General features: G+C 34.4%; 1 protein-coding gene across 1 annotated transcript in view; it reads left to right on the top strand.

Annotated features, from left to right (window-relative positions):
- The window catches only part of LOC107560031 (clathrin heavy chain 1-like), a 53,759-nt gene that overhangs the window by 4,831 nt on the left and 23,114 nt on the right, over positions 1-25,814 (top strand). Inside the window, exons 2-15 of the mRNA XM_016244089.1 lie at positions 2,215-2,422; positions 2,559-2,561; positions 5,180-5,448; positions 6,482-6,643; positions 6,727-6,840; positions 10,891-11,068; positions 12,617-12,810; positions 12,912-13,112; positions 15,560-15,715; positions 18,482-18,645; positions 19,057-19,286; positions 19,361-19,524; positions 24,843-24,968; positions 25,048-25,190. Coding sequence (XP_016099575.1) covers positions 2,215-2,422; positions 2,559-2,561; positions 5,180-5,448; positions 6,482-6,643; positions 6,727-6,840; positions 10,891-11,068; positions 12,617-12,810; positions 12,912-13,112; positions 15,560-15,715; positions 18,482-18,645; positions 19,057-19,286; positions 19,361-19,524; positions 24,843-24,968; positions 25,048-25,190 — 2,312 coding nt within the window. The remainder of the gene's footprint in view (positions 1-2,214; positions 2,423-2,558; positions 2,562-5,179; positions 5,449-6,481; positions 6,644-6,726; positions 6,841-10,890; positions 11,069-12,616; positions 12,811-12,911; positions 13,113-15,559; positions 15,716-18,481; positions 18,646-19,056; positions 19,287-19,360; positions 19,525-24,842; positions 24,969-25,047; positions 25,191-25,814) is intronic.

Genomic DNA, 25,814 nt, shown 5'->3' with positions numbered 1-25,814 from the left:
TGTGTGTGTGTGTGTGTGTATGTGTGTGTGTGAGAGTGTGTGTGTGTGTTTGAGGGAGTCAGTAACGCTGAGAGATGAAAAGGGAGGAAAGTGTTGTAGCTCCGTTTCCTCTGACTCAGTGTGTGTGTGTGTCTATGTCTGTGTGTGTGTGTCTGTGTATGTGTGTGTGTGTGTCTCTGTGTGTGTGTGTGCGTGTGTGTGTGTGTGTGTGTGTGTGTGCATGTGTGTGTGCGTGTGCGTGTGCGTGTGCGTGTGAGTGTGAGTGTGAGTGTGTGTGTTTGTGTGAGTGTGTGTGAGTGTGTGTCTCTGTGTGTCTGTGTGAGTGTGTGCGTGAGTGTGTGTGTCTGTGTGTGTGTGTGTGTCTGTGTGTGTGTCTCTGTGTGTGTGTGTCTGTGTATGTGTGTGTGTGTGTCTCTGTGTGTGTGTGTGCGTGTGTGTGTGTGTGTGTGTGTGTGTGCATGTGTGTGTGCGTGTGCGTGTGCGTGTGCGTGTGAGTGTGAGTGTGAGTGTGTGTGTTTGTGTGAGTGTGTGTGAGTGTGTGTCTCTGTGTGTGTCTGTGTGAGTGTGTGCGTGAGTGTGTATGTCTGTGAGTGTGTCTGTGTGTGTGTGTGTGTGTGTGTGTGTGTGTGTGTGTGTGCGTGCGTGGGTGTGTGTGTGTGTTTGCAAATAAATACAGACCGCTGTGAAAACGCAGATGCAGCAGTTCTTATAGGGATGAGAAATTTAATTTCTCACTTTGAGTGTGCTGTGTCAGGGTGTTGGACATGCACACGCACCATGTGTGTGTGTGTGTGTGTGTGTGTGTCTGTGTGAGTGTGTGTGTGTGTTGGCCGTAGGCTACTATACAGTATCTCCAGGTCCTTTCATAAGCAGTATGTTCCCGTCAGACGCCGTGTTTCTCAGCAGTGAATCACTCAGAGCCCCGAGAGAAGCTCCTGAGCCCTGAAGAGTGTGAGGTTTCAGCCGTCTGCATGACCCAAACACCCATGAAACAGCATCAGGACATGTTTCATGTTTAATATACGGCTGTGCTGAGAGTTTACTTTAAGGAAAATATCAAAGATAATGTCAAAATATCTTGAACTTCAACGCTGGTTAGAACAGAAACTCTTGATTAACACCAGAGTTGTTTTATCGCTTGATGCTTTTTTGCAGGAATGACCCAATTAGATTTTTTTTTGTTTGTCAGCTGAACCCATTTGACCTAAAATATTTACTTAACGTACCCCTGAGTTTTCGAGTTAATATTTCAGTTACAATGACACATTCACATGTTCATGGTTGTCTGATGTCAAAGGTCACATGACATGCAGGTAAACAAATAAAATAAATAGTTTTATTTTGAAATTTTTATTTACATATTTATGATATCATTTTTGATTATGATATATTCTGATTATATATTTTTATTTAGTTTTATAATTATTCATTTTAATTTTACATTTTATTATTTTTATTATTTTATTTTTCAGTTTATTAATTTTATATGTTTTGATTTAATTGTTTGTTTTATTTAGATTTTAAATGTTATGAATATTCATTAATTGTAGATTTTTATGATTTAATTGTGTAGTTTTTATTTTTCTTTATTCATTAGAATTTTACATTTTATGATTTAATCAATTTTTAGTTTAATTTTAATTATTTTTATTTTTTAATGTTAATTTTATTTGACGTTTTATGTTTAAATGGCTTTATTTTTATTTGTAATTTTAAAAAAAATTCATTAAAATTACATTTAATTTAATTGTTTGTTTTATTTTATATTTTAAATTTTAATGTTTTATTAATTTTACATTTCTATGTTTAAATTAAATTTTTTTAAAATTCATTAAAATGAAATGCTTAATAAAAATTAAATAAATAATACAATATAAATTAAAAATACATTTATTTTACATTTTATGATTTATTTAATTTTTTTTGTATTTTGAGCATTTGTATTAATTATTTTATATTTAAGTGTTTAATTTGGTTTATTTCTATATTAAAATTATTCATTTTAATGTTACAATTTTAATGATTAATTTTTTTAGGAATTTTAAAATTTTAAGTGTTTTTATTTTACATTTACTTTCATTTGACATTTTATGATTTTTGTATATATCAATTAATAATGATATAAAAATCATAAAATTATTTTGCCTTTATTGAATCAGCTAGTTCGGACCGGTGGAGTTCTGCAGTGTTTTTCTGACTGTTGTCGCCCTCTAGCTGCAGACGCTGGGAGTGAGTCCAGCCAGCATCAGCTTCAGCTGCTTGACCATGGAGTCGGACCGCTTCATCTGCATCCGAGAGAAGGTGGGCGAGCAGAACCAGGTGCTGATCGTGGACCTGAGCGACCCGAGCGAGCCGATCCGCCGGCCGATCACGGCAGACAGCGCCATCATGAACCCGGCCAGCAAAGTCATCGCTCTGAAAGGTGCTGATCCGCTCACGGCTGATGCTTGTGTCTCAGTCTGACAGGCTTCATTATGTTGTTGTCCTCTGATATGCTTCTCAGAAATGTTAACTCTCGCTCTAACCCCTAACCCGCTCTCGCTCTGCTCTTGTTGAAGATGGTGAGTTTCTCCGTCGTTCTGAAATGATGGCTGTCAACCGTTGTGCTCTGATCATTGCTGGAACATACATATATACCGTCTCATATGTATGTAAACGTCTGTGTCCAGTTGACTGAAGGCCGCTTGAGTGTTGTTCCTGACGTATGCATGAGCATTGTGTGTATGTGTTCCTCCTTAACCACATTTTGGGGCCAAAGTTGCACTCCTTTTGCAGACGTCCAGGGATGTTCTCATTTGTAAAAAAAAAAAAAAACCTATATAAAAATAAATTAAGTAGTTTTTTAATTGTAAAAATGCATAAGGTTTTCTGTTAGGGTTAGGATTTGGTAATAGACTGTATTTTATTTAGATTTTTTTATTATTTTAATTTTCATGAATTAATAATCATTTAATCATTAATTTATCAAATTCAGTTTAATTAATTTTTTTGTATATTTATTTTAATGATTTATTTTATTTGTTACATTTTTGTAATTTAATTCATTTTCGGTAAGTGTTTTTTAATTATTGATATATTTTAATTTGACATTTTTAATATTACATTTTTGTAAGTATTTTATTTTGATTATGTTTTGATTACTTATTAATTTTACATTTTTAATATAAAATTTTTGTGTTTTATTTTTATTATGTTTTGATTACTTATTAATAATTTAAAATAATATAAATTTTTTTTGTTAATGCTTTATTTAGATTTTTTTTTTCAAATTAATCAAAATAACACCCTTACTAAAAATCTAAAAATGAAATAAATCATAAAATAAAAAATTAAAAAATTCATGTTCATGTGTGCAGAAATCATGTTCATGATGAGCTAATGATTTATTAACGTAGTAGTATGAAGCAGGGTGAGGCTGAAAGCTGTCGAAGCGAAACGAGGCGCTGAACGAGCGTGACACACGGCTCAAAAGCAGCGGAGCTTTTATTATGCCACAGTCGAGCGCTTCCGCTGCTTCCGGTCGTGTGTATGTGGGGTAAAGCAGCGGAGCTTTTATTATGCCACAGTCGAGCGCTTCCACTGCTTACTGTCGTGCGTATGTGGGGTAAAATAGCGGGGCTTTTATTATGCCACAGTCGAGCGCTTCCGCTGCTTCCGGTCGTGCGTATGTGGGGTAAAGCAGCGGAGCTTTTATCATACTAGATACATTTGAAAGTTCTGTTATAATGCTACTCTGTGCGGTCGGCACCGGTCTAATAAAACACACAACATATTAAACAAAACCGGAAATCGAGGGGTTATGACGTCATTAGCAGGCGACGTGATAACACTATGGACACGGTCCGTGTCACTAGTTAAAATTGCTTATTTCTCTGGATTTAAACATTCTTCGAAACATTTGGGATAATGTAAGTACACAAGTCAGCAAAATATATAACACTGTTCTAGTGGTTTTTGGATATTTTAATAAAACAATCTTACATATTGTGCCTTTAAATCAAGCGCTAGTGTTAAACATGAGTGTCTCTTTAATGGAATGCGTGTTTGATAGTGTTACAGTGAAACATTCCTGCTCTTCCAGCTTTATTGATCCGCTCTTAATCTTTTCTTCATCACTTCCCGGTTCATGAACTTACAGTATTTGACATTCAGAGCTTTATCGTGTGTAATCTGTACTCGAGCACATCATGTGATCCGGCTCAGTCTGTCTGTAGACCAGTGTTGTTATTTAGCTAAAATGAGTTATTTAATAGTCTTAAAACTTTTCTTGGGAATTTAATCATTTAATTTAAATTTTTTACGATTAAATTTTTTAGCAAGCATTTGATTTAAAAGTTATTTTTGTTTTAATTGTACATTTTTGTGATTTTTCGTTTTTAGTAAATGCTTTATTTTGATCATTTTTATTTTAATTTTTTTTAATGATTTTATTAATTTTTAGCAAGTGTTGGATATTGATTTGTTTTTTGTTTTAAAATTATTTAATCATTTTAGTCCTACATTTTTGAGCTGAAGGACAAATATGATTAAAACTAAAATCGAAATGAAAATTAAGCAGAAATAAAAAATATAAAAAATTATGACTATAATCATAAAAATAAAAGCTAATTCAAAAATATTAATAAATACTGTAATATATAATTAATACTAAAATAATGTTTTCAGTGCTGCACACAGTTATTGTCTCATCTGTGTTTGTGATAAATACAGGCAAAACATTAAACATTTAATATTAGGTCATGATTAATGATAATGATTAACTAATGTACAGTATTAGATCATTTCTTATATTCAGCAATAAAACTTAGTGTTGGGTAATATTTCTTTTAAAGTCAACATGAAATCAATATTTACTTCTGTAATTCACATTTCTGAATGATTCATCAGTGCATGTTATTCTAAAGAAATGCTTGTCTTCATAATCTTTCATCAAAATGTAATAACTAGCTCTATCTCTGAAACGACCTTCATTTTCGGCCTTTTGATGCAGTTAATGGGAATGTTTTTAATTGTGTTTATTAATAAACAGCTGATCTGCACCATTTTGGGGGCATTTCAAGACAAAATAACTCAAATAAAGTAATCCAAATTATTTGAGTAATCATGTTATGCCCAGCACTGCTGATATTCAGTGTTTAGTGTGTGAGGTCAAAGGTCGCGTGTGGTGTGTGTCCCGCAGCGGCGCGGACGCTGCAGATCTTTAACATGGAGATGAAGAGTAAAGTGAAGGCTCACACTATGACGGATGAAGTGCTGTTCTGGAGGTGGATCTCGGTTAACACCATCGCCCTGGTTACGGACACGGCCGTCTATCATTGGAGCATGGAGGGAGACTCTCAGCCAATCAAGGTGTTCGATCGTCACGCCAGCCTCGCGGGATGCCAGATCATCAACTACAGAACGGACGAGCAGCAGAAGTGGCTCCTGCTCATCGGGATATCAGCGCAGGTGAGAGAGAGAGTGTGTGTGAGTGTGTGTCTGTTTGTGTGTGTGAGTGTGTGTGTGTGTGTGTGTGTGTGAGTGTGTGTGTTGGACATTTTATCTCGCATCCTGCAATTAAATTATTAAATTTTTAGAAACTATTGTGTTTTAATTTTTTAATTAAAAAATATCAGTAATAAATATAATACATTTTTAGTAAGTGTTTTATTTTTGTTTCTTATTATTTTGATTGTATTTTTTATTTAATTTTTGGTAAGTGTTTTATTTTGATTGTTTTTTTTATTCCAAATTTTATGTTTTATGTATTTAGATTTTTATGGTTTTTAATTTTTTGTAACTGCTGTACTTTGAATTAAAAAAAAAAAACATTTATTATTAATTTAATCTTACATTTCTTAAAAAAATTCTAAAACTATTAAAAATCATTTTCAGTAATTGAAATAAAGCTGAAATAAAATATATAATGAATGAAAAACTTCAACTTAATAAACCTAATCAGCTGAATAAGCTGAAGTACTAAAATTATTAAAACTAAAATTTAAGTAAAATTAAATTAAAGATATTTATAAAATAAAAATAAATGTAATTTAGAATTTTTTTTTTTTAGAAATTAACCCCCCCCCCCAAAAAAAATTAAAATATATAGTAAAATGTAATTTATTCATGTGACATAAATCTGTATTTTCAGCATCATTACTCCAGTCTTCAGTGTCACATGATCTTCAGAAATCATTCTAATATGCTGATTTGCTGCCCAAGAAACATTTCTGATTATTATCAATGTTAAAAACAGTCGTGCTGCACAATATTTTTGTGGAACTGTGATTCATTGTATTTTTCAGGATTCACAGATGAACAGAAAGTTCAAAAGAACAGCATTTATCTGAAATAGAAATCTTTTGTAACATTATAAATGTCTTTACTGTCACTTTTGATTAATTTAATGCATCCTTGATGAATAAAAGTATGAATTGAATGTGTCTTTAGTTTGTGAATGTCAGTTTGTGTGTAAGTCTGTCTTCGTCTCTGGCTCTTGCAGCAGAATCGGGTCGTCGGTGCCATGCAGTTGTTCTCTGTGGACCGGAAGGTTTCTCAGCCCATCGAGGGTCACTCGGCTGCGTTTGGACTTTATAAACTGGAGGGAAACCCAAACGCTTCCACGCTCTTCTGCTTCGGCGTCAGAGGGCAGGCTGGAGGAAAGGTGACGTCAGGCCACGTCACATTCAGATAGCTTTTGAGCTGAGTGCTTTTCTGGAGTATAAAGCTGTTTCTGGTCTTCTCCAGCTGCACATCATCGAGGTCGGTCAGCCTCAGGCCGGTAACCAGCCGTTCACTAAGAAAGCAGTGGACGTGTTTTTCCCTCCTGAAGCGCAGACGGACTTTCCTGTGGCCATGCAGGTCAAACGTTACCACACTATAGAGCGGAAGTAAAAACTCCATTCATTTTCTCCATAGAGAAATTGATTTTTGACAATAACTGATAAACCTTTAAAGACAGCCCTGTTTAGAGCGCTGAGGTTGTTAATCGATTGTATATGCTAATGTTGAACCCATATGTTCACATTAATTCAACTTATTTTTTTAAATAATCATGTTTTATAGCAGAATTTGTGGTGGAAAACTACATTACCCATGATGGTTTGCAGAAAATTCAAAATCGAGTCGATCTCCCTATGCTCTCAAAATACTTAAATATTTGTATATGTATGCAATAGAAATAAAATGTAATGTATCTATAGATACAACCAACAACTTTAAATTAATAGTTTTATATTTCTCCGTCGTATTTAATTTAATTATGTTTTTAGCAGATTACATTCAAATTGTAGTCCATACTGATTACAGATTACATGATGAAAATTGTAGTTAGTAATGTAATCTCGGTTACTTGTTTTAGGTAATGTGTTCTGATTACTTTCTGGTAGTGCTGTCAATTGATTAAAAAAAATTAAGTAATTAATTGCACATTTTTTCTGAAATTAATTGCGATTAATCCCATCTAACATTAAAGTTTTTAAATATACTTTTATATTGCAATAATTTCACATTCAATCTTCAAATTAATGTAGAAACAACATTAAGACAGTATATGTTTAATATTTGTTTAATGGCATCTTTTTTATGACTGAAGGCGTGTATCACTGATACCAATACTAATGATGTCTCTAGGAAATTGTTATTTTTCTTCTAATATTTAACCATTGACTACAGCCATTCAACATAAATTAACATTATTAGACTTTAGAAAATAACAACTTCTAATTTAAGTGAACTTAAAACAATCTTCATATAAACCCATTATAATAAATGTCATATTTAGCGACCTGTGCCCTTCAGCAAGCAGGAAATATACAGAAATTGAATAAATGTATCAAACACTAAATTCTAAATTAAATATAGATGAATCCTTAAAGGTGCAGAAGTGATTGATTTGATCTTTTTTTAAATTTGTTCTTTGATGAACAGACATATTCAGTTATTTTGGCTGCTTTAAGAGCTGCCGCTGCTGAACGTGACGCGGATCTGACACGCAGCCTAGTTTCTCATAACTCTTTACCATAACACTTCAGCTGTTAAAGTCTCTATAATGAGCTGAGGAGTTGAATCGGGTGTGTTAGATGAGGGAGACAGTGCTGCTGCTCCAGGACAGTTCTGAAAACCACTGCATTTCAGAGACATGTTTTTAAATCTGACTCATATAACAAATACTTATAGACATGCACAGTTTTAAGGCAGCTTTAATCGCCTTTTTGGCAACTTCATGACGACATTACTATGACATTGCATGCTCGTAGTTTCTTTTGCGCTTTAATATGAAATGAGGCTACAGCGCGTGCCGCTGCATTTGTGCGTGCAATTGAAGAGCATGTGCTACGAGCACAGTATACCGGCTGACAGCACAGGAAAATTGGTTTTTACTGACATACGGCCTGACAGCATCTCATGACATATTCAGTTATTTTGGCTGCTTTAAGAGCTGCCGCTGCTGAACGTGACGCGGATCTGACACGCAGCCTAGTTTCTCATAACTCTTTACCATAACACTTCAGCTGTTAAAGTCTCTATAATGAGCTGAGTAGTTGAATCGGGTGTGTTAGATGAGGGAGACAGTGCTGCTGCTCCAGGACAGTTCTGAAAACCATTGCATTTCAGAGACATGTTTTTAAATCTGACTCATATAACAAATACTTATATACATGCACAGTTTTAAGGCAGCTTTAATCGCCTTTTTGGTAACTTCATGACGACATTACTATGACATTGCATGCTCGTAGTTTCTTTTGCGCTTTAATATGAAATGAGGCTACAGCGCGTGCCGCTGCATTTGTGCGTGCAATTGAAGAGCATGTGCTACGAGCACAGTATACCGGCTGACAGCACAGGAAAATTGGTTTTTACTGACATACGGCCTGACAGCATCTCATCTGACTGCAGTTCACTGTAGTTACTGAAGCTCCTGTATCTTTTCTCGTTTGACTCGCGCCTGACGCTGAGGTGAAGTTGGAGTGCGCGTCTGAAAGTCTCCCGTTTGATGTGCTCGTAAAGACGTTCTGTGACTAAATAAATGCAATTCTTGTCAAGAGAAAAAGACAGAAGCAGAACCCTAGCTCCGCCCCTGCGTTAATTACGTTACATTTTTAATTGCATGCGTTAACGCGTTCATTTTGACAGCACTACTTTCTAGATTACATTTAGATTACTTTTTTTTTTACCTAACTTGCTTTCAACTTGCCATTAAATGTACCCCATTGATATAAAAAAAGCACATAAAGAAAATATATTTAATTCTTTGATTTTTTTTTCATAAAACATTTGTCATAAAATGCATTAAATATTACATTACTCCAGGGTTTCCCAGCACGGGGTCAGTGTAAGAACTGCAGTGGGTTTGTGAGTTGTTAAAACGCTAATAATTAATTCAATCATAAAAATGTAAAATAGAAAAACAAAACAAAACACTTGAACACTAAAAATAAAAATATTTAATTTGTTTAACTGCATGTCTATGTGACCATTAACCGACATCAGAGAGCTGTGAACATGCAAAAGTTTTGTTAAATTATTGAAATATTCACTTCCTAAGAGAATATTTTACGTCAATGTCACGAACTCAGTCCATGGACTTCTGTTTATTCACCACCAGAGGTCACCCTTTCCATTTCATTGACTCTCGCACTACACAAACTGTTGCATAGCACCCCGGACTACACCTAACTTGCTTTCAACTTGCCATTAAATGTACCCCATTGATATAAAAAAAGCACATAAAGAAAATATATTTAATTCTTTGATTTTTTTTTCATAAAACATTTGTCATAAAATGCATTAAATATTACATTACTCCAGGGTTTCCCAGCATGGGGTCAATGTAAGAACTGCAGTGGGTTTGTGAGTTGTTAAAACGCTAATAATTAATTCAATCATAAAAATGTAAAATAGAAAAACAAAACACTTGAACACTAAAAATAAAAATATTTAATTTGTTTAACTGCATGTCTATGTGACCATTAACCGACATCAGAGAGCTGTGAACATGCAAAAGTTTTGTTAAATTATTGAAATATTCACTTCCTAAGAGAATATTTTACGTCAATGTCACGAATTCAGTCCATGGACTTCTGTTTATTCACCACCAGAGGTCACCCTTTCCATTTCATTGACTCTCGCACTACACAAACTGTTGCATAGCACCCCGGACTACATATCCCATCATTCTTTGCACAATTTGCACACTGCCCTGATTGCACTCATTGCACACAGCTGTTTCTAATTACCTCACTCACTATATAACACCCACTCTAACCACATTTCTCTGCTGAGTATTGTTTAGCCTGCACCCTTTTTTGAGTCTACCTTGTTTTGCCTTGCCTGTTTTTGCGGTTTTTGATCTTTGCCCGTTTCCTTGGATTTCTCCCTCTCGTCTCGCCCCTGTGATTCTGTCTGCTGATCGGTGACCTACGCTAGCCCTAGGACTATTCTTGTGTTTTGCCCGCCATATACCTGTTTGCCAGTGTTTGACCCTGCCTGTGTACCACGTCTCTTTAATAAAGCCTGCAGATGGATCCACACGTCTCACGTCTCGTCAGCCCCGTTACAGTCAAAGTGGTTTGGCTGAAAAAAAAAAACTTGCATTACATGAAGAAGTATTAATAAACATGAAAACAGCGATGAAGTTTTCAAAGCTAAATAGTATGACAGGATTTTCACTGTCTTGTATCTTTGTCTTTTTGTCCAATTTTCAAATAGCCTACTTTTTTTTGCTTCAAATCAAAGTTTGTGATGTTGTGATTCTCCTCGTAGCTGGTTGGTTTGGATCAAATCTTATAACGCTTTAATGTGGACTCTTTTAAAAATCCCAATGGGAAAAATGAATGGAAAAAATGCTTGCACTAATGCACTCTGTTAACTGAGCACATGTAGAATTAGCTTCTGTGTTTTCTCTCTCAGATGGGGACTAAGCACGGCGTCATCTACCTCATCACTAAATACGGTTATTTTCACATGTATGATCTGGAGTCGGGCGTGTGCATTTACATGAACCGCATCAGCGCTGAAACCATATTCGTCACGGCCGCTCATGAGAGCACATCCGGGGTCATCGGGGTCAATAAGAAGGGGCAGGTACACACATCTGTACATGCAACACTGAAAATACTAACTAAATACAACTGAACAAGAAAACAGAACAAAAACACACTCAAACGTGCTTCTGGAGTCCAGAATTGTGCATCTTATACTGTATGTCCTTTACTAAATCACGAGCACATGAATCTTATTCAAATATTGAACTGGGTTCGTCTGTTATTATAAGTTACAAGTTTTATTGTTATTCCGAAACTCTGAAGCTCAAAGTTATTCTTTTTGTTTATCTGTCTATCTGGTTTATATATATATATATATATATATATTATCTGTTTACCTATGTTTTATTTTTTGTATATTGATTTGAGTGTAAATTATTTTATTCTGTGGAAGGAGTTATAATTATAGCTAAATAGAAAATAATAATTAATAAAATAAAATAAGCTCTTCAGATGACAAATTTGAGTCAAGTATACCAGAGGTATGATTAGAAATAAATCTAAAATAATAATTCAAATTATATATAACTAAATAAATATATTATAATTAAAATATAATTATTCAACAAAACAGCTTTATAAAATGACAATTGACTAATGAGAGTCAAGTATTCCTGAGTAAAAAAGTAGTAAAAAATAACAATATTTTTTTTACAAGAAGTTTAATTATTTACTCATTAATTATTTCATTAAATTTTGTGTCTGTGCAAAGTGAAGTTTAAGTTGATGTGCTTAATTTGTCAGTATAAATAAACATAGATATTTTTCACGATCTGTTGAGATTAGGAGCTTTATTCGTTTTTATTTTTATTTTTTAATTGATTTATTCTATCCATTTTATTTATATATTTTGACTTTATTATTAATTCTATCTATCTGTCTGTCTTGTGTCTATATATGACCAATGATGTTCAATATTCCAGAGTTATAATTATAACAAAATATAATAATTAGAATTAAATAAATAAATAATTAAGAATAACAGTTTTAAAATGACAATTGACTAATGAGAGTCAAGTATTCCAGAGTTATGTTTATAACTAAAATCAAAACAATAATTAAAAATAGATACATATAAAACTAAATAAATATAATAATTAAATACAATAATTCAAAAGCAGCTTTTAAAATGACAATTTGACCAATCAGAAACAAGTATTCCAAAGTTATAATTATAATGAAATATAAAATTATAATCATGAATAAACAAACAAATAAATAAGATTACATTTTATTATTATTATAACCAATTATTATTGGTTTAGATGTTCCCAATCTGCCTAAAATTTTAAATTTCCAACTATTTTCTGTTTTCTTCTCTGTGCAATTCTAATTATTACATTTTGTGTGTGTGTGTGTGTGTGTGTGCTTGTGTGTGTGTGTGTGCTTGTGTGTGTGTGTGCTTGTGTGTGTATGTGTGTGTGTGCTTGTGTGTGCTTGTGTGTGTGTGCGTGCTTGTGTGTGTATGTGCTTGTGTGTGTGTGCGTGCTTGTGTGTGTGTGTGTGTGCTTGTGTGTGTGCGTGTGTGTGTGCTTGTGTGTGTGTGTGTGTGTGTGTGTGAGGTGCTGCATCATCAGTGTTGTGTGTGTATGTGTGTGTGTGCTTGGAGGAGGAGAACATAGTAAATTACGTGGCTAACGTGCTGCAGAATCCCGAGCTGGCGTTACGTTTAGCGTTACGCAGCGATCTCCCCGGAGCCGAGGAGCTCCTGACACACAAGTTCAACACGCTCTTCTCTCAGGGCAGCTACACCGAGGCGGCCAAAGTCGCTGCGTCGGCTCCCAAGGTCCCCGAAAAACACACACTCGGAGAGCTCAAACCTGAGTCACACAGAATCACTGTGAAAAACACACACGCTTGTCTCTGAATCCTCTCTCTGCTTCTCAGGGTGTGTTGCGATCGGCAGAGACCATCCGGCGGTTCCAGGCCGTCCCGGCGCAGGGGGGCCAGCCATCTGCGCTGCTGCAGTATTTCGGGGTCCTGCTGGACCGCGGGCAGCTCAATAAGCTGGAGTCGGTGGAGCTCTGCAGGCCGGTGCTGCAGCAGGGACGAACACAGCTGCTGGAGAAATGGCTCAAAGGAGAGAAGGTGGAAAATTCATTGCTCTTTCCCATTTGTGACCCTGGACCACAAAACCTGTCATAAGATGATTTATAGATCAATAAGAGAATAGAATAAATAAGCTTTCCATTGATGTATGGTTTGTTAGGATCGGACAATATTTGGTTGAGATACAACTATTTGAAAATCTGGAATCTGAGGGTGCAAAAAAATCTAAATATTGAGAAAATCATCTTTAAAGTTGTCCAAATTAAGTTCTTAGCAATGCATATTACTAATCAAACATTAAGTTTTGATATATTTACGGTAGGAAATTTACAAAATATCTTCAAGGAACATGATCTTTACTTAATATCCTAATGATTTTTGGCATAAAAGAGAAATGTATAATTGTGACCCATACAATGTATTGTTGGCTATTGCTACAAATATCCCCCAGCGACTTAACACTGCTTTTCTGCTCCAGGCTCAAGTATATTACTTATCAATTTATTTTTAATTAAATTTAATTTAATTCGACATATCTGTGCATTTGTGTATTTTGGAAAATAAAAGTTAAGTTTAGACAGCATTTTTAGGCAGATTTATTTATTTAAGTTTTTTATTATTAATTATTATTATTATTATTATTATTATTTATAATTAAATATTATTATTTATTATGAGTAACCTTTTTTTTTTACAAGAAGTTTAATTATTAATTTATTGATTATTTTATTAATGTTTGTGTCTGTGCAAAGTGAAGTTTAAATTGATGTGCTTAATTTGTCAATATAAATAAACGTGGATATTTTTCATGATCTGTTGAGATTAGGAGCTTTATTAGTTTTTATTTATTTATGAGGTATTCCAAAAAAAAAAAAAAACGGAATATGAAAGTTTTAAGCCTTATTAAAATTATATTAAATATTAATATAATTATTATATATAAAAATGTTTACCTGGTAAACTGCAATCCGATACAAGACCGTTACTAATGTTCATTTAAGCCTTTCAAGATTCAGTTTTTCATCTAATAGTTATAGTTTATTTTATGACAGTTTTAGTTTTAGTTAACAATGACTGTTGGATTGTTGTCCTATTTTAGTATTTATAAAATGTTTTCAGTTTTCATTTTAATTTTATTTTACGTTTTAGTCATTTTGATATGTGCTTTTTTCATTTTTTTTTTTATATATAGATTTTTAGTGCTTCAACTTTTTTTTTCGTTTAGTTGCCAAGGCAGTGTTTAAAATTGTCAATTTAATTTTATTACAGCTTTATTTCAATTGCCGTAAAATGTTATTTCAATGTTGCCTTAAAAAATGTTAAAGGGGTGGTTCACTGATTTTTTTTCTAGGCTTGATTGTGTTTATGAGGTGCAGTCTAACGTGTGTTAATGCTTCATTTAAAAAATTCATTATTTTTCACATAATTTACCTTTATTCCACACCGCTCTGTCCCTTCTCTGAAAAAAGTGCTGATCTTTTCCCGTTTTTATGAAGCCCCGCCCTCAGAAATAGGCGATGGGCTCTGATTGGTTAGCTAGCCTAGTGTGTTGTGATTGGCTAAACCACCTCTAGTGCTCGTCTAAACGTCCCGCCCCTCACCTCAGCGGCATGTGCTCCGGTTGTATTGTAAACAACGGCATCGTTAATATCGCTTATCAGTTTGAGCCCGATTGAGAAGCAGAGGATATTATTGAAGAGGATCGTGCAGAACCTGTGCAAGCACGGCTTTTAATGGTAGGCCTATGTTTGTTGTTGTCTCATACTTTTAGATACACTGTTATTTGTAAATGCTACTGCTTATGTTAGCTTTTAATATACGGTTTTATTCTGATTAAAGCTTTAATACAGTACAGCAACCGCATGCGCATCCATGTTTAATGCTTCTCATATAGCTATGTGAAAATTATTGTATAATTGGAACAGTTCATTGTTGGAGCTGAGCTGAATGAGAGAGAGCGAGAGAGAAAGAGAGAGAGATACAGAGCGTGTGGAGAGCAGGGGACGCGAGGAACAGTATTAAGAACCTCTGCTTTAGAGCATTGATTCTGAAACTTGTGAATCCATTAGAATCGTTAGAAGACAGAATTGCGATTCATATATGAAATGATTTTTACGTGCACAGTTTCTAGTTTTCTCTTCCTCTTCTCTGAAGCAGCGGAGCATGGCCCCGCCCCCTTTGCTGCCTTTTCCCGAGGGCGGGGTTTATCTGGGTTTGTGATGTCACGAACCCAGGAAGTAACTCGTTGTAGTCCCTACCAGCCGTTTTTGTAGGCATTAAACTGCCAGAATTTTAAAAGATGATATCTCCGTTTGCATTGAACTTTCAGCTTCATAACTTTGCAGATATTGTTTATGATCAAACAGCATCATTACACACTAACTAACAATAAAAAAGTGAAATCGCAATCAACCACCCCTTTAACAGTTTTAGATTTAGTTAACAGTGAGTTTTGAGTGTTGGTTTTTTCCCATGATGCCCTGCAGCTGGAGTGCTCGGAGGAGTTGGGTGATCTGGTGAGGGCCGCTGACATCACTCTGGCCCTCAGCGTTTACCTGCGAGCGAATGTTCCTGCGAAAGTCATCCAATGCTTTGCTGAGACGGCTCAGTTCCAGAAGATAGTGCTCTATGCTAACGGATGCGTTCACAGCAGATTTACACAAGATGAGCCAACACGAGTCCCACCACAACATTAGAAACTTGTTAACTTGAACCATCTGAGAACCAGTGTTTCCCCTTCGGGAACTCGAGCTGCGTCGGAAAACGCTAGGGGAACGCCTTCAGTGATACCAAGCTCTGAATCATATGTGTAATCAGTCGAACGATGGGCGAGACGTCAGCGGCGGGTGACGTCATGACCAGGAAGCTTTAAAAGCACGTGAGGTGCAGCCGGCGCTAGCTTTCTGTCATTCAGCTAAGCTCTCTGTGTGTGTTGGCAGATCGCGTTACAGACTGTGTGTTCCTCCCTGCCCACGCTACATCACGAGCGGAGATACACACAGTATTCCTGGGCATCTCAATATGGGAGCAGACATCTTGTTGAGGCAGGGGCCGAGGCCCAGTGAATGGATGCTTCACCCCGAGGTGGTGAAGCAGATATGGAGAGTTTTTGGCCAGGCTGTATAATAATAAAATAAACATTAGATATAACTTACATTTACATTTTTACATTTAATTAACCATTTATTTTAATGAATTGAATGAGTTGAACTGAATATATAACAATAAAATAAACATTAAACATTAGCTTACATTGACAGTTTTTAATTTAATTATTAACAATGTATTTTAATGAATTGAATGAATTAAATTGTATTAATAACAATAAAATAAACATTCAACCTTAGCTTAATTAAAAAAAAAAATTTCAACTATTAACAATTTATTTTAATTAAAATAATAATTCGGCAACCCGCCAAAATAAAAGTTTGCAGATTTTAGGTTTGAAAATGCAGAAAATTGTATTAAAAAAATACATAAAATGTAAATATTTGCATTGTATTTTTTAAGTTTTAAGTGAAATAATTGTATTGTTATTTTAATACTCAATAATTATTTTAAAATATAATATATTATCACACTATTTTTCGTTAATTATTTAAAAAATAACAAAATAAAGTAAAAAAAAAATAAATGAAGTACAATAGTACTATTATTACAGTTATTAATTGTTTTATTGTTTATAGTTATATTTAATGGTTCACCCTATGTGTGCAGTCTCAAGAGAACGAGCTTTGATCATATAGTCACTGGCTTGATTCACAAATGCATAAACTGCAGTAAAACACGTCTGTACATGAGCCCTTACAGCAGGTCTGGGCGATAAAATGGTATCGATATTTATCGACGGTACACCTTCATCGATAACGATATAAAACATGTTTGATATAGCACACGATATATGCTCTGAGTGACACAGACAGCACACACAAACACGAACACATGCTGAATTGAGTGCTGTGCCTGCCTGTGATGAGGAGATTGTGAATAAAAAAATGAATATTAGTCGAATTTCAAATAAACATTTGCATTTGAAAACAAAAATGGTACAATCGAATGTTAGGAGTGCGTCAGGGAGCGTCATCAGTGGCGCGCGAGATGCGGTGATGATGATAATAAGTGACGCTGTTGCATCTTAATGTTTTGTTCGTCGAGCCCACGAGACGCGCCGCTGCTGCGTTATTCGTTCAAAATATTAGAGAAATATAGAAGCTCAATGTGGAGAAGATCTTGATTAGGTGAAAACCCAAACCAAGCCATTCACACAGATGCATATTCAGTGCATTTTTAGACGGACAAATATGACTGCTGCACTCGCGTCTCATGCAAGAGATGCAAAGAAAGTCATGCAAAGGTAAAACTGTTTTAACGTTTAGAAAACGCGACGCGAATTTGTGAAGGTTTATTTCATTTCACTGCGTCTCATTTGTTTTTAAATGCAATCTTTGTGATGGGCGATCTGTCTCTTTGTATTAGGCTAAGCAATGCATAAACACATGATGCTGTTTTGTTCATAACTGTTTATGCAGTTTGCTAAATTATATTTGATTTATATATGTTAATGTCGACATTATGCACGTTTTTATAGACAGTTATTTGAATTGAATGACAATTAATGAGCTGCATTATTTTGCTCTTTTCGCCCTCCTGTGGCCTCGGGAAACAAGTCAAAAGTTTCCTTAAGATTAATTTAATCTGCATATAAAACATAAGAAATAAAACATAAGGTTTTGTGTTTGACTGTAAATAAACAAATATTATATATATATATATTTTTGTTTGTCTTAATAAAGTGGGCAAATTAAAAATACAGTGGTTATATTTAAAAAAAAAAATTCTATTGCTCTGCTTTAAAAAAGGTTAGAAAAAATGTCAATAATTATCGATACCGAACGATATGAAACATATATCGTTGATATATTTTTTTTGCTATATCGCCCAGCCCTACCTTACAGTATATATTATCCCATGGAATGCAGTTTCACATTTGTATATTATGTTTCTCGAGGTTAGTTTAGAAAGCTAGCAACGTTTTTTGCACCGAAAAAGGTATTTAATTTCTTGGCAGTAGTATCGCTCTTGTGATAGGACAGACGTGAGTTTTTCAGAAGCTCCTCTTTGATTACAGACGAGGATGAGGCATGTTAAGAGCGTGTCGAGGGGATATTGTGACAGATTTCAGATCCTAGTGTTTCAGAATCATTTATATTTTAAACTGGGGAGTTAGTTTTGAGTTTTGAAGCTTGCAGCGTGTTTTTATTGCAGAGTAACGTTTTGTGTGTGAATATCAAGAGTCTTTGAAATTCGAATTGTTACATTTTTAAATGTTTAAATTGAAATTGAATTCAAGAAGTCTGTCAGAGTAGTATCGAAGATTCACGTTTTTTTTTCTTCTCATCGTCTGTCAGTGGTTGGTGAATTTCTTCGGCTCTCTGTCTGTGGGCGACTCCGTCGAGTGTTTAAGGGTCATGTTGGCCGCAAACCTGCGTCAGAACCTGCAGCTGAGCGTTCAGATCGCCACCAAGTACCACGAGCAGCTGGGAACGCAGACACTGCCCAGCCCTACCTTACAGTATATATTATCCCATGGAATGCAGTTTCACATTTGTATATTATGTTTCTCGAGGTTAGTTTAGAAAGCTAGCAACGTTTTTTGCACCGAAAAAGGTATTTAATTTCTTGGCAGTAGTATCGCTCTTGTGATTGATAGGACAGACGTGAGTTTTTCAGAAGCTCCTCTTTGATTACAGACGAGGATGAGGCATGTTAAGAGCGTGTCGAGGGGATATTGTGACAGATTTCAGATCCTAGTGCTTCAGAATCATTTATATTTTAAACTGGGGAGTTAGTTTTGAGTTTTGAAGCTTGCAGCGTGTTTTTATTGCAGAGTAACCTTTTGTGTGTGAATATCAAGAGTCTTTGAAATTCGAATTGTTACATTTTTAAATGTTTAAATTGAAATTGAATTCAAGAAGTCTGTCAGAGTAGTATCGAAGATTCACGTTTTTTTTTTTCTTCTCATCGTCTGTCAGTGGTTGGTGAATTTCTTCGGCTCTCTGTCTGTGGGCGACTCCGTCGAGTGTTTAAGGGTCATGTTGGCCGCAAACCTGCGTCAGAACCTGCAGCTGAGCGTTCAGATCGCCACCAAGTACCACGAGCAGCTGGGAACGCAGACACTGGTGGAGCTTTTCGAGTCCTTCAAGAGTTTCGAGGGTGAGACGCTCACGAGCTGCAGGGGGGTTCGAGGCGGCTTTGAACGATTCCTCATTTCTGTGGGTCTCTTTCAGGTCTGTTTTATTTTCTGGGCTCTATCGTGAACTTCAGTCAGGACCCCGATGTGCACTTCAAGTACATTCAGGCGGCGTGTAAGACGGGGCAGATCAAAGAGGTGGAGCGCATCTGTCGAGAGAGCAGCTGCTACAACGCCGAGCGCGTCAAGAACTTCCTCAAGGTACTCGAGACTCGAGAAACCAAACGCATTAATGCAGTCAGCTCCATAAAATCCAGTTCAGTGCTTCTGTCATCATATATGTGACTTTTATTGGCGCAACACTCAATATTAATACAGATGATAAGTTATGGTAATAAAAATAATAACACCATTAATAAAATAAATAAAAACAAAATAGATTTTTAAAATCAAATTAACAATATATTTTCATTTATTGAATTAAATGAATAATAATAAAATAAGATATAACTCACATTTACATTTTTACATTTAATTAACCATTTATTTTAATGAGTTGAACTGAATATATAACAATAAAATAAACATTAGCGTACATTGACAGTTTTTTATTTAATTATTAACAATGTATTTTAATTAATTGAATGAATTCAATTGGATTAATACGAATAAAATAAACATTCAACATTAGCTTAATTTAAATTGTTTTATTTAATTATTAATTCAACTCAATTAGATCAATTAAATTAAGTGGTTAATTAATTTTTTTTAAATGTTAAGCTAATGTTTATTTTATTGTTATTAATTCAATTCAATCCATTAATTAAAATAAATTGCTAATAATGAAATTAAAAATGTACATTTATTTGGCAGATTTTAGGTTTGAAAATGCTGAAATATTGTTTAAAAAAAATACAAAAGTAGAAAAGAAATAAAAGAAAATGAAAATGTAAATATTTGCATTGTATTTTTTAAGTTTTAAGTGAAATAATTGTATTGTTATTTTAATACTCAATAATTATTACTATTTTTTGTTTATAAAATAATTAATTATTATTATATCATTAATTAAAATAAATAGCTAATAATTAAATTAAAATTTTAAATTTAAGCCAATATTGAATGTTTATTGCTGATTAAATTCATTCAGTTAATTAAAATAAATAGTTAATAACAATAAAATAAAATTCAACATTATCTAAATTTACATTTTTAATTATTGAGAATTTATTTAAATCGACTGAACTGAATTGAATAATTAACAATAAAATAAACATTTAGCTTATATTTAAATTTTTACATTTAATTATTAACAATTAACAGTTTATTTTAATTGAATACATTGAATTTAATTAATAACAGTAAACATTAAACGCTGGCTTAAATGTACAGTTTACAATTTAATTATTAACAATTGAATTATTTGAATTGAGTTAATAACAATAAATTAAACATTCAACATTAGCTTCATTTTACATTTTTTTATTTAATCGTTAACAATTGAATTACATAAATAACAATTTCCCCCTTTTGCATTGCTCTTTTATTATAATTGTGATAATAATTCATAATATAATAGTTGTTTATTAATTGGGTAACACTTTATTTTAAGGTGTCCTTGCTACACGTTACATGTACTTACTATTATAATAACAATTAATTATGCATAATTACATGCAAGTAACCCTAATCCTGACCCTATAGTAAGTACATGTAGTTAATTAATATTACTCAGTACTTAAATGTATAATTACGCTGTAACAAAGACACCTTCAAATAAAGTGTAACCATTAATTGTTTATTGGTGTCTTGCACTCTAGTGCTTTGAATGTCTAAATGCATTATAATTCTTTTGACAATAGAAATGTAGCTTGCTTTGTGATGTATGGAGCTTATAATATGACAAAACTAAATGAATTTGTATCGTGTAAATTTGAATTATTGACAAGTGTCATTTAACAAAACTGAATATTATGTGGCATTTAACATAGTTCTGAATTTGATTTTTTTTTTTTACTTGAATATGAAACATTTGAAATTTAACACAACTGAATGTCTTTATGGCAGAGTTTTATAGACATGTATTTTCAAACAGCGAATTTTTTTGTTCTGAAATCTTAGACTGCAAATATCCAGTTTTTAAAAATACAGCTTCAAGTTTTCAAGATGAAGAGGAAATTCGGAACATCAAATTCAATATTCTAAAATTCAATACGCAGAAATTCAGATCGTTGAGAAAGTAGGTCAGAGGAAATCCACAGGGAAGAGTAGATGATCTCCGAAAAGTCAAACGAAGCATTTTGGTCAATTAGTAGTTTTCTGAGTTCTGAATTTGATTTTTTTTTTTAACTTGAATATGAAACATTTGAAATTTAACACAACTGAATGTCTTTACGGCAGAGTTTTATAGACATGTATTTTCAAACAGCGAATTTTTTTGTTCTGAAATCTTAGACTGCAAATATCCAGTTTTTAAAAATACAGCTTCAAGTTTTCAAGATGAAGAGGAAATTCGGAACATCAAATTCAATATTCTAAAATTCAATACGCAGAAATTCAGATCGTTGAGAAAGTAGGTCAGAGGAAATCCACAGGGAAGAGTAGATGATCTCCGAAAAGTCAAACGAAGCATTTTGGTCAATTAGTAGTTTTCTGGCGTGAGCAATTTAAGATCTACCTGATCATGAATCGCACAGAGGTAGCCTAAGTGATTCTTAAACATTTATGGTTTATATACTTATATGTTAGGTTAGCATTATGTACTTAAGTAAAAAGTAACGATAGATGAATGTTTATTTGACAGTTTTATATAAGCTACTTTTATCATTTAATTTTATATTGGCTTTTTTTTTCTTCAATTTAGCACCAGCAAGCTCGTTAGCTAGACAGTTAGCATCAGCTAACATTAGTGACTTATTTTCAGCATGGTTATGAATAAACATTTGCCTACTCGTCTAGTTGATCCAGATACATAGTAACTTAGGCTATGTGTGCGGACAAACAATATAAAAACATACATCACATAGGGATAAATGCATAGCATTTTAGTAAAACTGCTAATGCTACAGCAGCTGGAAATATGAACGTGCATGAGTTATTTTATTTAACTTAATCTGTGTTATTTTAATGGTTTTTGACCTAAAACAGAGACTCTGGTTTTATGGTGCGTTCAAGTCATGTCGGATAGATCGTATTTACGAGTTGAACGCACATGAACGCCACCACAAGGTCGTTATTACGAGTGGGAAACTCAAATTTTCTTTAAGCCCCGAGTTTCCGAGTTGGGGGCGTGTCAATGAGAAACATGGCGGAATCGATGGATGCAACGTCTGTAGTTGACGGTAAATTTTTGTTCAAATTGATAGTTTAGTTGTCCTATAAACTTAAATTGGTCATGTTCTTGTTACGCAGCTAGTTAATGAAATCCAAGTTAAAAAATGCTATAAATCAGATATACATCAAATAAACACAATATTACAATGTACAATTGCACAAAAGGCTGCAAACGAACAGCGCGCATCTGAAGTGTCTCTGAAGGAAATAATGCATTATTTATCGGCTTTAAGATATCGGCCAAATTTTCTTATCAGGCCGATACCGATAACAGAAAAAATGAGCTGATATGGGCCGATACCGATATGGTGGCCGATATATCGTGCATCCCTAGTCATAAGGGTCAGTTTTGTGAAGTTGAGATTTATACATCATCTGAAAGCTGAATAAAGGGTGCAAAAAATCTAAATATTGAGAAAATCATCTTTAAAGTTGTCCAAATTAAGTTCTTAGCAATGCATATTACTAATCAAAAATTAAGTTTTGATATATTTACAGCAGTGTTGGACGAAGTACACAAATCAAGTACTTGAGTAAAAGTACAGATCCGTATAATAAAATATTACTCCAGTAAAAGTACTCAGTTTTCAATTTTACTCGAGTGAAAGTACAAAAGTACTTGATTTTTAATGTACTTAAGTAAAAAGTAACGATAGATGAATGTTTATTTGACAGTTTTATATAAGCTACTTTTATCATTTAATTTTATATTGGCTTTTTTTTCTTCAATTTAGCACCAGCAAGCTCGTTAGCTAGACAGTTAGCATCAGCTAACATTAGTGACTTATTTTCAGCATGGTTATGAATAAACATTTGCCTACTCGTCTAGTTGATCCAGATACATAGTAACTTAGGCTATGTGTGCGGACAAACAATATAAAAACATACATCACATAGGGATAAATGCATAGCATTTTAGTAAAACTGCTAATGCTACAGCAGCTGGAAATATGAACGTGCATGAGTTATTTTATTTAACTTAATCTGTGTTATTTTAATGGTTTTTGACCTAAAACAGAGACTCTGGTTTTATGGTGCGTTCAAGTCATGTCGGATAGATCGTATTTACGAGTTGAACGCACATGAACGCCACCACAAGGTCGTTATTACGAGTGGGAAACTCAAATTTTCTTTAAGCCCCGAGTTTCCGAGTTGGGGGCGTGTCAATGAGAAACATGGCGGAATCGATGGATGCAACGTCTGTAGTTGACGGTAAATTTTTGTTCAAATTGATAGTTTAGTTGTCCTATAAACTTAAATTGGTCATGTTCTTGTTACGCAGCTAGTTAATGAAATCCAAGTTAAAAAATGCTATAATTTTTGCACCTATAGGTGAACAATCTTTTGATTTGCCATGTTGCATGTTGCATTTAGTAACAGTTTTTTTTTAATCTATGTATTTTAGCATTTGTTGATCCTGGATCCTGGTCTAAAAAAAAATATTCAAAACGCAAAACACGCCTGATGCGAATTCTTTGCTCTTCATTTTCTATAAGCAGAGTTAACAGACCCTGTTGTATTTTCTTGTAATTTATTAAAAGAAGGTACACCGCCATCTTGTGTCGACTAAACTGACTTGAACGCACCTGACGTCATAATTACGACTTGTCAACTCGTAAGTATGAACGTCCCAGGAGGACTTGAACGCAGCATCACTTGTGAATTCAGTTCACTGGAGACTCGCACTAAACGGTTCATTTGAATCAGTGAGTTGTCGACTCGAGAACAACTGCAATCGGTTCATTCCAATTCGTCAATGAATCGTTTGGTGCGATTTGCGAACCGATTTAAAAGGTTCATTGAAAAGAATCAGTTCGTTCATGAATCAGACACCGCTTCTGCGTCTCGGAGCACGTGATATATTACAAGGAGTAACGATATGTTTTATGAAATGTAGTGAAGTAAAAATTACGATCTTATGCTTTGGAATGTAGTGAAGTAAAAGTTACTCAAAATAAAACTACTCCAGTAAAGTACAGATACTTGAAAAATGTACTTAAGTACAGTAGTGAAGTAAAACTACTTTGTTACTGTCCACCACTGATTTACGGTAGGACATTTACAAAATATCTTCATGGAACATGTTCTTTACTTAATATCCTAATGATTTTTGGCATAAAAGAAAAATCTATAATTTTGACCCATATAATGTATTGTTGGCTATTGCTACAAATATACCCCAGCGACTTAACACTGCTTTTGTGCTGCAGGGTCACATTTGTGTTTGTATTTGTGTCGTTGCACAGGAAGCCAAACTCACAGATCAGCTTCCTCTCATCATCGTGTGCGACCGCTTCGATTTCGTCCACGATCTTGTGCTCTACCTGTACCGCAACAGCCTGCAGAAATACATTGAGATCTACGTACAGAAGGTACGCTGAAAGCCCTGAACACGAGATGCACACGCTGCTGATCTGGAGAGTTCACACATGTGTGTTTGCGCTGCTGCAGGTCAATCCCAGCCGGCTGCCGGTGGTGGTCGGGGGTCTGCTGGATGTCGACTGCTCCGAGGACACCATCAAGAGTCTGATCCTCGCCGTACGAGGAGATTTCAGCACTGACCAGCTGGTGGAGGAAGTGGAGAAAAGAAACCGGTATCAAAACACGTCGACTGCTGTATTAAATCAATATCACATTTGCAAACTCCCTTACCTCTCTCCCCGCCATTGACGAGTTATCTCGTCTTTTAGAAGACAACGCTTCCCCGCCAAAGATGAGTTTTTACGGCTTTTCGTGTTTTCACTGTTATACACTCGGGGGCGCTATTACACATCTTCTGAACGAGTACAAAACCTCCCAAACAAAAACACACGTGTACAGGACGGAGAAACGAGCGATCTCTTATGTAAACAGATGCATATGAAAAATAATGCGATCATCAGCAATAGACAGCATACAAATGAAAACTGCATAATGTTACGGAGTAAAATGTTGATCCAGGAAGTGATATATGTCTGTGCAAGCTTTGGAGGTGTTGATGGAAGCGATTTACTGGATTTATGCTTTGATAATCGTACTGAATATTACCCAGATGTAGTTTTTGATAAAAATGTGATTTTCTCACCTTTTTGCTCAAAATTATGCATTTTTATGAAACCTACCTATATTCAAGTGTTGATAAAAAAAGAATGCTTTAAGCTAGATTTTTTGTTTAAAAGTAGAGGCTCTGATCTTTATTTCGGTGTATTGCATATTCAAATATTCATACAGCAAAATAT

This window comes from Sinocyclocheilus grahami, unplaced genomic scaffold, assembly GCF_001515645.1.
Source record: "Sinocyclocheilus grahami isolate Dianchi unplaced genomic scaffold, SAMN03320097.WGS_v1.1 scaffold708.1, whole genome shotgun sequence".
NCBI lineage: Eukaryota > Metazoa > Chordata > Actinopteri > Cypriniformes > Cyprinidae > Sinocyclocheilus > Sinocyclocheilus grahami.
The sequence above is the reverse complement of the archived record's forward strand: the minus strand, read 5'-3'. Positions and strand labels throughout refer to the sequence as shown.